The 12015-nt window shown below is 48.9% G+C and overlaps 2 protein-coding genes across 4 annotated transcripts; one reads left to right on the top strand and one right to left on the bottom strand.

The window, feature by feature from the left end:
* Positions 1-2338: 2338 nt before the first annotated feature.
* On the top strand, positions 2339-5447 carry tbx16 (T-box transcription factor 16). The gene is made up of 9 exons (XM_029162768.3): positions 2339-2584; positions 2701-2857; positions 2948-3050; positions 3368-3532; positions 3634-3780; positions 3867-3937; positions 4010-4098; positions 4179-4392; positions 4472-5447. The coding sequence occupies exons 1-9, from the start codon at positions 2569-2571 to the stop codon at positions 4908-4910; spliced, it is 1401 nt and encodes a 466-aa protein (XP_029018601.1). The 5' UTR covers positions 2339-2568; the 3' UTR covers positions 4911-5447.
* A 1326-nt stretch (positions 5448-6773) lies between these two features.
* klhl22 (kelch-like family member 22) lies at positions 6774-11111 on the bottom strand. Of its 3 annotated transcripts, XM_029163419.2 has the most exons (8): positions 10958-11111; positions 10361-10667; positions 9836-10001; positions 9433-9756; positions 8870-9279; positions 8590-8782; positions 8193-8426; positions 6774-8066 (listed from the first exon to the last, which is right to left on the bottom strand). In XM_029163419.2, exons 2-8 carry the CDS (start codon positions 10588-10590, stop codon positions 7725-7727), a joined length of 1899 nt encoding a protein of 632 aa, XP_029019252.1. In that variant the 5' UTR covers positions 10591-10667; positions 10958-11111; the 3' UTR covers positions 6774-7724. The 3 variants fall into 3 exon arrangements, with proteins under 3 accessions (XP_029019252.1, XP_029019253.1, XP_029019251.1); XM_029163420.3 differs by having other exon boundaries at positions 9445-9756; positions 10361-11101; XM_029163418.3 differs by having other exon boundaries at positions 10361-11101.
* Between the last annotated feature and the right edge of the window lie 904 nt (positions 11112-12015).

Here is a 12015-nt window from a genome sequence, read left to right on the forward strand (position 1 = left end):
AATGTGAGCGAAAGGTGTGAGATTTCTCGTCAGTCCACTCCAGGGGCTCTTTATTGGGCTGCTGGAGAGCCGTCTGATCCCCGGGCCCTGGCTGTATATTGGCAGCTGTTAAGTGATGAGCACGAGGGGGATCGGCGCAAATGGCCGGAGCGAGCGACACCTGGGAGGTGGAGCGTCGCTGCCGCTGGTGATCTGGGAGTAGATGCGTGGAGGAGGGCCACACTCATATAAGGCTGAGATACGGGGACGGCGGCACGTGAAACGCTTCAGACTCAGCAAGGATTTATTAAACGAATGACTTTCTCCTGCCTCTACTTGAAATGCTAAATTGCTACCTTTAATTTGCCTTCTTCCTGTGAAAGCGATCATAAGTGGACAAAGCAACTTCCCTCCGGGATTAATAAAGCTTTTTGAATCTTGAAAACCCTGAGGTGCCCCCGACTCGCTCCCCGTGTCATCCTTCTCCCCAGGCCGCGCACCGGGGCCTCACCGGTCACACGTTACCTCTAGATGCGCCGCGTAATGGGATCGACGCCGCCCCTGCTGAAATGTACACCTCGGCCCTGACAGTGACACGCTCGGCGCCGCTGCAGCTGAGGTGACCCGCCGAGAGCGTGGCATCGGATCTCTCCAACGCCCAAAAGCGCCCCCGTGAACCCTTGGAGTGGGAGAGGGAGGCTCCTGCAGGGGAAGCATCGCACTGAATTCATAATTCAAGCAAGCGGCTGCACGCCGCGCTTCCTCAAGGCCAATGTTGGGCCAACAGGTTCCACACAGGCCGCGGGGGTGGATCACTGCACTTAACAAGCTCGAGTAATAGCACAGGGCTCTTTGCGTCTTTAAGTGCATCCTTAGAGCGGCCAGGTGTTGTTATCCTCTTTATTCTGCATCGACCCAGAACAGAAGCTCAAAGAGGCCAGTCAATATTTTCACACGTAGGCACTTTCTAGTGCTAAACGTCTCTTACTGCTCACTTAACTCACTGATCCTAGAGTTCTGCTACCGTAAAAAAAAAAAAAAAAACACCTTCCGATTGATTGGCGGTTTGAGGTGCAGATCTATTATCCATACAGTTACACAAAAGCACAAAAGCATAGAGCTTCCTTTGTGGAAGGGCGTTAACAGAAGGGGATTGTATGCAGCACGCAGACATGGGCACACAATGAGAAATGCGAGCGGAGTGGAAGTGGTGTGTTTATGCTAAGAAAGCGCTGGAGCGACACGAGAGAAGTCGCCTCAATTCAAATGTTGAAGCGTGCGGAAGCGAGGAGGGCGCTCTGCTGAGCCCCGCGCTGACGCCTTGGTCTCGTGGCTGCAGCGCGATGCAGGCGAGGACGGGCCCGGCCCATGAAGAGTGACACCCGTGGATTTGGCCCTAATGTGGACGGCGGCAGGATGGCCGGCTGGCTGCGGCGGGTCTTTATTCTCCCGCCCCCCCGTCCCCCATTCAAGGCCGACTTGGGCCCGTGGTGCTAACTGGCTGTTAATTGCCGGCCTACACACGGGGCTTTATCCGCATGCAGAAACCAGCTCCTTCAAGGGAAACTAGCCTAATGAGATTATCTATCAGAGCATGGGGCTGTCTAGACACCCCCAATACACAACCCCCTCCCTCCTCCTCCTCAGTTTAGACCCCAGCCCTGCATGCGTCACAGGATGCCCCCGGGTGAAAGTTACCTGCAGAAATCGCTCATATTATCATCACTTCATTATGGGTTTACACACATCCCCACCTACTTTGTAACTCCTCTGTGTGGCACGAGTGAAGGATAAAGTAACGTCATTGATCTCTGAGCTGACTCGTTTAAATGTAGAGGCGACCTTTTGATATTTCTATCCACTTTCAGGTGCAGATGAGAACACACACACACACACACACACACACACACACACACACACACACACACACACACACACACACACACACACACACACACACACACACACACACACACACACACACACACACACACACACAGATTCTTCCATTCAAACATTCCTGTTGCTGCATTTCCCTCGTTTGCACCAAATTACAGCATATATACTGTTTACGGCATTGCATGAATGCACTAAAGGACATTTTAGTATATGAGCATCTCTGTGTGAATGATATTTACGTAGATCCTGGTGCCGCTGTGAGGCGTATTTGTTTTAAAGTCTCTTAGCAGTTAATAAAGATGCATTTCCTCAGTCCCCCTTCCTGTGGGGACGGTATCAAGACTCTGTTAAGTCTCTTTGATTTCCAGCGCCCTCCAATCACAGCAGGACACTGACTCATCATTGTGCCACATCAAAGCCTGGGAATGGGACTCCTGACCCCACCCACTGCAGGGCTCCCCTTAAAAGTCATGGTCACAACCCGTGATCTCAGATTCATCTGCCGAGTCCGGACTGACCAACCTTCTGACTTCCTGAGCTGTGGATTTCTGCAGATCTTGGTTTTTACACATAAGGCGCGGGACAAAAGAAGGAGACTGAAACTGAAGGAACCCCTTGGATATCACTGAACCCCGGATTTGCTTATTGCCGCGTGAACATTTTGGAGCTTTCTGCCAGTGAATCCGAGCGATGCAGTCCATCAGGGGTAAGAGCTGACTGGCACCGTTCACAATTACACAGTAAATATATTCTCATGCTTCCTCCAACATCCTGCCTGTAACTTTTGCTCACCGTGAATCATTTCTGAAACGAATAACTCAGAATTAAAGCCCAACTTCGGTGGCCCTCCTGCGTCCTCCATGGCTGCTGGACCAGACGCGTATCTCCAAGGCAGCATCAGGATGACCCTGGAGGATCCCGAACTCTGGAAGACCTTCCATGAAATAGGAACAGAGATGATCATCACTAAACCAGGACGGTAAGACGACATGAGAAATGCCCCCCTCCCCAATAAAATAGCTGCGTTTACATGGCGGTAAAGCTCATTTGCTCCATCCTGTGTTCCCAGGAGGATGTTTCCACACTGTAAAGTTAATCTCTCCGGCCTGATTCCATGCGCAAAGTACATCTTACTGGTTGACATGGTCCCTGAGGACGGTTTCAGGTATAAGGTAAGACAGAGGGGGTTTTTTTAGGTTGATGTGAGCCAATTACAGCTGCTAAACTTGACTCGCAGCCTGTAGACCTACAGTGGCCACCACATGTCTCCAGACAGGACGCCCCCCTGTTTATCACCCACCCTCTGCTGACATTGTACATCAAAGGACGCTATCTCTTCCTGTTTTTCTATCCCCTGCTGGGAGTCTACTGTACTTACCCCCTATCTCTGTGGGTGGTACCAGCCAGCCGTCATCCCTCACTCACACTGTGGGAAAGGAAGGATCAGTAAATCGCCCGACAGACTCACCTACTATCACTCTCCTTGCAGTGGAATAAAGACAAATGGGAGGTGGCAGGAAAAGCGGAGCCTCAGCCTCCCTGCAGGACCTACCTCCACCCGGACTCTCCGGCCCCAGGGAGCCACTGGATGAAGCAGTCCATCTCCTTCCTCAAGCTCAAGCTTACTAATAATACGCTGGACCAGCATGGCCATGTGAGTAGCACCTTTTGAATGTTTCAATGAGGCGCTGAAGCCCTTCGCCGGCTCCCTGAACGCAGCTGCTCACCGCTCTGTCCGCGCTCCCACACCTGTAGATCATTCTGCACTCGATGCATCGCTACCACCCGCGCTTCCACGTCATCCAGGCAGACGACTTGTACAGTGTCCGCTGGAGCGTTTTCCAGACCTTCACCTTCCCTGAGACCTCCTTCACAGCGGTGACCGCCTACCAGAACACCAAGGTGCGTGTCTGTCGCACACAAAGGTCTGCAGGCCGAAACCCACGGTGCACGGCTACTGACTGGATTGCTGCTTTCTCTTTTTACAGATAACAAAACTCAAGATCAACCACAACCCGTTTGCGAAAGGTTTCCGGGATGAAGGCACCAATAAAAAAAGGTAGGTGTCACACATTTATCAGCCGTAGTTTGGTTCAGTGACAGAAGTACTGAACCCAATGTTCCCCCATAGACGTGCAACCAAGGCCCCAGCCGGTGGAGAGAAGAGGTCAAAGGCATCCGCGGTTTTGAACAGGGACTCAGTGGAGGAAAGTCCAGCAGGTACATCCTCAAAACCCTTCTCTTCAATAACAAATTGTCCTCTTTGCATCCAGTGATCTGATGATTCGTGCATTTCCCAGATTTCTGCCAGTCATCTTACGAGGGTTATGATGGAGATGAAGGCGACCTGCCCAAGAGCAAAGAGGCCGATGCCATCAAAGCTGAACGTTACTCCCCCTGGGCTGCGGAGCGGGAGCACGCAGCGAGGACCGACTCCCCCCCAGGCCCGGAAACCAGAGACGTGTACAACGCAGAGCAGCTGGTCCCTGCTTCCGCTTCCTACCAACGCTACAGGTCAGTCCGCATCAAGTCCTGTAACATAGAACAGCTTCACGCTGCGATACAGCGCTGACCACCTCCTTTTACCCAACAGGTTCCATGAGTACGGGAAGTCTCCCTCGCCGTCCTCCAGCATCGGCAGCAGCAACAGCGGGTCGGGACGCAGCAGCTTTGAGCCCAGAGTCCCTGATGTTGCCACCGTTCCGGATCACGAGTGTTCTAAAGCTCGCACCCATGACATCGGCCCTCCCTCTTGCGGCCCCCAGCAACTCCCCGGGCCCCAGGACTACACTGGGGTCCTCAACATGTCCATGGCCCAGACCAGCAAGCCAGGGGTCATAGGTCACCACCTCTACGCCCCGTACAGCGCCGAGCAACCTCTGGGCCAGTGGAGCGGCCCGGGTCCTGCTCAGTACCCCCCCCCTCACCACCTGGCCGCTGACTACACCACGCAAGCTGTGCACCACGGCTATCACCATGGCAACATGGCCGAGTGGAGCCAGTACTCTCTGTTCCCTTACTCCTGCTGGTGAGGAGGATCGTCGGCGTCAGAATGGCCGAGAATGACTTTTACTCATGCTGCCGCGCCACCTTGCCGGAACGGGGCTCCCGCGCCCGCAGCTATGATGATGCATGTCCAGAGGAGGCCCAGCGACAAGAGAAGAAAAAAACAAACCAGGATGAGAAGCGAGGAGCCACCTGTCGAGGCCGGAAGGATTCCGATTCCCGAGAGGAAGCCTTGATATTACGTGTGCTATGCCGTGCCGGCTGGTTGTTTAATTAATTGCCTATTTATTTTGTAATTCAACTCATCTTCAATTGTAAATATTATTTTTGTAAAAAAAAAGAGAGAAACAAAGAAAGAATAAAACCCAAGTGTGCAATTTATGTGTATCTTTGAATTGTGGTGTGATCTAAAAATAAAAGCCCAGATTGTGAAAGTAACAGGTTTTGATATCGTGTGTGTATAAATCATTAATCAGACTCACTGACAGATAAAAAAAAGAGTAATGACGCACAGCATGTGGAAAACTACACAAATAATAATTCACTATCAACAAACCCAAACAAGTTAAAAGACAAACCTACACGTGATAGATGAGGTCAACAGCCTGTTGGACTGTGTTGACTCAGCTTATTGTGGATGTGTCTTTGTCTGCCCGGCCACATCTGCATGCTTAGTATCAGGCCACCTTGGATAAGCAGCGCATCCTCTGGTGCCGTTTGTTTGGATTTCCTCTTTGTCGACGTAACGACGACCACTCTGTAGTTTCGACGGGCCCAGCATGCATGAAAGACATTGTATTAGTGTGACTGCAGCTCGCCTGCTGGGGTTTACCCACCAGCATCATAAAGCACTGCACGACTCCCGTTCTCCATCTCAATGAGCCTCAAAGAAGCACGAAAACGGGGGCTGTTGGTTTCTTTTCACCGCTGGAAAACACAGGCCGGGCCCAATCACCTCTGCCCCGGTTGGAAGTGATTCGTCGTCGTAAAGACTTCGTGAGTGCCCAACATCAAACTCGTCCTGTTGTCAGATGCACACAGCTCCTTTACCTATTTTACAGAAATGAAAAAACAAAGACACGACTTAATGCAGGATATTGTTAACACACATCTATTGTGTTTACAGAAGAGAAGCACCAGTGTTAAAATGGTTTGGTGAAAGTTTTTAAAAAGGTATTGTGAGAGGTCCTTTTTTAGAGATTGTTGTGATTGTGTTGTTAAAATGTAGATTCAAATGGTCGTTCTGTGTAATCTGGTCTGTCCCACGGTGAAATAGAGTGTTTTTAAGGACTGCATGTGTTCTGTATTGACGTATTCCCGACTCTGGACGTCCTCCTCTGTTACACAGCAGGACAAACCAGAAAGTGGCCACTTAAGCACAGTAAAATTCATCCATCCACAACTCCGCTGGGTTCAATCTGCATAGCTCCACATCAATGGGTAATTCGGGCCTTTTAAACGCTCTGATAATGATCCAGCAAAGAGCTGCAGATCGACCGAGCTCGGTGTCTGTAAATGGTTAAGTGCATGACACATGTCTTAAATATCCCCCAGGTGGTCGTGAGGCTTTAAAAATAAAGAGACTGACATATAAATGCGGCAGATTGTTGGTCTTGGATGTCCAGTGCTGGTGTCAGCGGATCCCAGCAGACAACTTGGTAGAGTTTGGCACAATAGTGTGAAAGAGAGAAGTGGGGGAGACGATCACTTAGAGCTGGTGGGGGGTAACAGATGCAGATGAAACGGCCTCAGAGGGGAAAGCAGCAGTCAGCCTTCATAAAGCTGATGGAGTGGAGGGACAAATGGAGAGGAACTAGTAGAGACTGGTGGAATAAAAGTCAGGAGGCAGCAACCAGAAGAATCACCTGTAAAACATTAGGACCCCAACAAAAGGTCAAATCCTTTATTTGAGGAACAAGTCAAAGCTCCCAAAAAGTTATGCATGTAGAAAATCCTTAGCTTGTCATGATCATCACAGAAGTGTCAGTGCTACAACGCTGATGCAGAAACACCAAGACCCTCGTTTTATTGGATTCATGAAGCCAACAGTACCTTAAAGCAAACTCTTCTTAAGACCAACAGTTAATCATGATAAGGATAAAATTAATCTTTTTTAAGTTATGATTATATTTATTCTTCAAGCTTTGTATGACATGAAGGTTGCATAGTAGTGCAGACAACAGTCAGGTAGCATATCGTCTGCCTATTTCAACAGTCAGGCAACGAGCAGCAGCGTGGAGCAAAGCTCGACGTGGACCCAAAAGTAAAACTAGTCTTCATCAGACTCTTGAATTTCCTTAAAGAACCTTAATACCTTATGCATGTTTGATAAAATGATACAAAAGCTGCTTTTGATCAGTCATATACTGTACATACCTGACACCCAAAATACATTTACAAACATGGCAACTTATCATACAACTCTGACAGAGGAAACAGGCCTCGCGTCCATCTGAGCATCTGCTGATTAATACACAGGCTCCAGGTGTAACCAAGTCACAGCGATAGCTTGTGCTTTGGAAGCAATGAGAACTCCTCTCTGATATGACCTGTAACTGCTTAAGCATGCAACTAAATGCTAAAGATAAGTTCATAGTGGTCTGTGGAAACTGTAGCCTACTGAGCAAATAACAACAGAACAAGGGGAATCAACCATTTGTACTGCCTCTACCAGTTGAAGACGTCCAGACAACAGCACTAGTGCAGAGTTTGAGAGTATGATGAAGTAGGTGCTTGGGTCCTAAATGACGTTTAGTTTCAGAGGCACTCGAAGTGGTCACCAGGCAGATGGAAAAATAGGCTGCTGTCATCACAAGTGTCAACATGCTGGATACATGGTTTCAATCCTCACTAGAATCCTCTGTGTTCACCATGTCCATGTCTTCCCACAGATACTTTGTGCACTGCTCCCAGCTTCTGGCCTGAGCGATCACAGCGGGGGGCACCAGCGCCACGCAGGCTGCCAGGCCCGAGACGCACTCCTTAAACTCGGCAGCGTTCTCCCACTCGTCTGTTTCGGTGTTGTACGCGTGAACGTATTTCATTCTGCGGCCCTTGTCGTGAGAACGGCCGCCCAGGATGTAAATGCGAGCGTTCAGCACCGCTATGCCGGGTTCTCCGTGCCCAGCCGGGAGAGGGGACAATAGAGACCAGGAGTTGACTGCAGGGTCGAAGCAGGCCACCTTGTAGAAAAAAACCATATGGACGACAGAAATGAGAACAGAAACATGTCAGATCAACCCCACAGTGTAAACAAAGCCTGTAGTCTGGGCGGCAGAAACACCAGCTGAGGAGTTGTGAGATTATACCTTCAGGACATCGCGCCGATATCCGCGCTCGTCATTGCTTCCTCCAAAAACATATACACGCCCGTTAACGGCGGCCGTGCCGTGCCAGGCCCGCTCCGTGGGGCCCTCTGCGCACGGTGTCCAGTGATTGGCTGCGGGGTCGAAGCAGTACGTCTCCCTGAGGTACGCCATTCCACGGCGCCCACATGTTATGTACATTTTCCCATCAACCGCTGCTCCAGCGTGGGCGTAAACCTGGAGGCGAAACGCGTGTTGTGTTATACAAACATAATGAGAAGGAGAATACCTGGCGTGCAGCTGGAGAAGCCCAATCAGACTGCTGCTACCACTGAGGATGCAGCACCACCATGTGTACGGCAGCGGTATTACATGCATTTAAAAACGTCTATTCTCCTGCCTCTCGCTTCAGGGGCGATACAAATTCCCACTTGTTGGTGTGTGGGGTGTAGCGCTCCACGGTGTCCAGCTCACTGCTGTAGTCCCGCCCTCCGATGGCATAAATGTATCCGCCCAACACACACACACAGTGGTCGGCATGCTGCTGCTGCAGAGGCTGGATGGAGCACCAAGTGTTGTGACGAGGGTCGTACCTGAGTCAGTCAATAGGGAGATGAAAGCTTATCGCATACCTAAAAACACCTGTTTGGGTCTTAATATATATCCTCATGGGATCTCACCTCCAACAGCGAGACTCAGCCCGAAATCCACTTGTGTTCTTGTCTCCTCCAATAAGATAAACAAAATTGTTGAGCACAGCGACGCCCTGGTTGGACAGTCGGTTGGCGTGAGCTGGACCGAGAGTCCTCCACTCTCCCCAGCTCGGGTGGAACACCTGAAACAAGTTCTCGCCCTCTGTGAGGGAGCTGGAATTGAACATACCCCCGAAGCCCAAGATGCAGTGGAAGGTGGAGCGCGGCTGGGTCAGAGGACTCTGGAGGACGGGTTGCCAGATCTCCTGCTCGTGGTAGCGCAGAGCGGCCGACACAGAGTCTTTCAGCGGACACTTGCTCAGTCTGCCGTGCAGTCGCTCCAGCACTTGTTTGTCGATCAGACAGAAACGCACAGCTTCGAGCATCTTGAGACTTTGCTTCAGGTTACAAAAATAAAGTAAGAAAATAAGCAACAACACAACGGAACTAAGGAGTTACATTGTATAAGACATAATAGTGAATTTCATTACATTCAGTAAACAACATGTATCTGAATTTGCTGGAGAGATTAATAAAAAATGCAGACACACCTTGGAACATACCTGCAGACACACCTGGTCAGTTTCCACCTGCTCAGGACTGTAGTGGTAATGAAGTGCTGCCTCATACACCTCATTCTCACTGTTCACCTGAAGCTTGTCACTGCTCAGCGCTCGGAAGACTTCATCTTGTGGCAGTTGTCGGTAAGCTTCAGTTCGTGACAAACTCTGAATGTTCCTGAGGATGTAGGAGTGGACCCTGGCGTTAAGCTGCCGCAGTCCATAGAGCTCTGCGAGGCGATGCACTTCCAAAATGTTGCTCTCATCCAGCCAGGAGAAGAGAAACTCACAACAGAAGTTGATGATATTTTCAATCTTCCAAAAAAGGAGAAATGTTAGGTGGAAATTAAACATTAAAAAAACACATTTATTAAGGGAACAACAAACAGCATACCTGTACTAGTGTGGCAGCTACCAGGACTTCCTGCACACACTCCAGGTCCAGCTCAATCTCAGAAGTATAAATGTAGTCCAGTATTTTGTTCATGGCCAAATATGACACCCCATGTATTGGAATTTCCTTTTGCTGGCTCTCCCGAAGGCTTCCAGCAAACATTCCCCTAGTAGAGAAGAGTGGCACAGTATTATATTGGAGAACCTAGTGAATCAGCGATGACAATATGATACACACAATTACTCTTTTAATGTCACTATGAAGAGAAAATGATAAGGTAAGGAAAGGTGTGTCCATCATCAGGATCCTGATTGTATCAGAGAAGTTAAGATCCATCATTCACGAGCTACAAAAACTGATCTAGATTTATCCAAGGAATCTGTTTTGCCTTGTTACAAGCTGCACAAAAGGAAAAGGAAAGGCAGACAGCAGATATAAATGGCTGATCACATGATAGTGCTGACATGCCTTAGGCGGAAGGCAAGTGAAAACGAAAGGAATCGGGCCTGCCACTTGTTTATATACCTGAAATAATCACAAGAGGCTGCCAGAAGTATGCGGTGGGCTTGTATGGGTCGACCCTCCACTTGCAGAACCACGTCGAACAGGATGCCACCCTGCCGGAGAGCCAGCAGCCCGTCCACCAGGCCCCGAACGTGGGATGAACTTCTGTAGGTTCTTCGGCTCAGACGCTCCGACGCTCCTTCCTCGGCCACAGCACCAACACTCGGGTGGTCAGGCTTCATCGCGGTCATCTGTCTAGTGATCTATTATCTAGTCGTCGTACCAAGTGTTCTCCATTGGAAATTAAGCCATCGGTGCTGACGGCATGCTGGGAAATATGCAGGAAGCGAAGGGCATTGCGGGTGACAGGTGGGTGTAGCCCGAATAACACTTTAACGACACAGATATAGTCTCAAACCACTTTTTCGACAATGCTAACAGAAAGACACGTCATAGCCACGTATACAGCCCCCGAGTGCCACCGCGCCGCAAAAGTAACGATACGATGGAAGGCTGAAGTGCACAAGCTAGCCTGCTATCAACTGCTTAGCCTGCTACCGCAACCAACGCACAACAAAAAACAATGCACACGTTTAAAGAATTAAAACAAACCCGTACAAAACATGTCGGTGTTCCTCAAGATTAGGTCCTTATTGCAAAGGTCTGCTCACATGACAAACTCCTTTAGGCTAGGTCTAGCACAGACGCCTGACTCCTGATTCTTGACGACCCTGTTTACTTTTTGGTATCAGGTGCCGAGCTCAAACATTATTGGTCCTTACTGCGGTTGCGTCCCGCCCCATTCTTCACGACGAACCAATCAGAGACGTTTGTTACATGGCAGGGCGATATTACGCTTCCAGTTTGAGAAGAAAAATAAACGTCTTTCATACACATTGCGATTCCCTCTTTATACACAAGATGGCGCCATTTGCTAATCAGATGTCTGCCTGAAAGATAAAACGTCTGCGAGCCTGCCACACAAATAACCCCACACTACAGGTTTATTGTGGTGTCAACGCTTGTGACGAGTTTTTTGCTTAAAATACAGCTTTGGTCCACTTGCATGTTTTTGCACGGTTACATCCAAATAATGCAGGTTTACTCATATTTATCAGTGGCTTCGTTTACTAAAATTCTTATATGCTGGAACAGGCAAAATGCAGGAAATTAATGTTAAAAGTTTGTACGATTTACCAGAATTAATATTAAAAAAAAATAACAAATATAAAACAAAAAATATAAAGAAAAACACAAATAATGTGTCTGGTTCTATTTGTTTGTATTTCCTGTCAGCTATTTGTTTTATATTGTTTTGCCCCCCAGTTGTTCTCTGTCCGACCATATGCCTTCCAGATTAATTTTCACTGTCTGATAAGGGCCCAGTCAGCTAACAGATTTCCTGAGGCAGCCATTAATGATGCTTTTTTATAACATCCAAGCATCCATATTACTGGAGTTTTACAGTCTCATTCATCTTCCGCCGAGGTTCCAATTTGCATATATCATTTTGTGACTGGAAGAGTCGAGATTTTCCCACTTGCAAAAACAGTGTTGGAATAATCCATCACTTGATTTATTTTCCAGCCTAATGTACATTGCAGTAGGGAGCATGGGGGGATTCAAAGTGGGAAGCATGGCCTTGCTTTTTGTCTTGGGTGCAGAATAGCCCCTCA

The sequence above is a fragment of the Betta splendens genome, chromosome 9 (genome assembly GCF_900634795.4).
Source record: "Betta splendens chromosome 9, fBetSpl5.4, whole genome shotgun sequence".
Taxonomy (NCBI): Eukaryota; Metazoa; Chordata; class Actinopteri; order Anabantiformes; family Osphronemidae; genus Betta; species Betta splendens.

What these genes read in the sequence shown, in the direction of transcription:
- tbx16 (XM_029162768.3), top strand. An exon ending in CCGCCTACCAGAACACCAAG is followed by an intron (nt 3,781 to 3,866) that starts GTGCGTGTCTGT and finishes CTCTTTTTACAG; the next exon opens with ATAACAAAACTCAAGATCAA. An exon ending in AGTGGAGGAAAGTCCAGCAG is followed by an intron (nt 4,099 to 4,178) that starts GTACATCCTCAA and finishes TGCATTTCCCAG; the next exon opens with ATTTCTGCCAGTCATCTTAC.
- klhl22 (XM_029163419.2), bottom strand. Translation starts at nt 10,590, where the DNA reads ATGACCGCGATGAAGCCTGACCACCCGAGTGTTGGTGCTGTGGCCGAG. An exon ending in GCCTCTTGTGATTATTTCAG is followed by an intron (nt 10,002 to 10,360) that starts GTATATAAACAA and finishes CTTCTCTACTAG; the next exon opens with GGGAATGTTTGCTGGAAGCC. An exon ending in TATCGCCCCTGAAGCGAGAG is followed by an intron (nt 8,427 to 8,589) that starts GCAGGAGAATAG and finishes TTTCGCCTCCAG; the next exon opens with GTTTACGCCCACGCTGGAGC.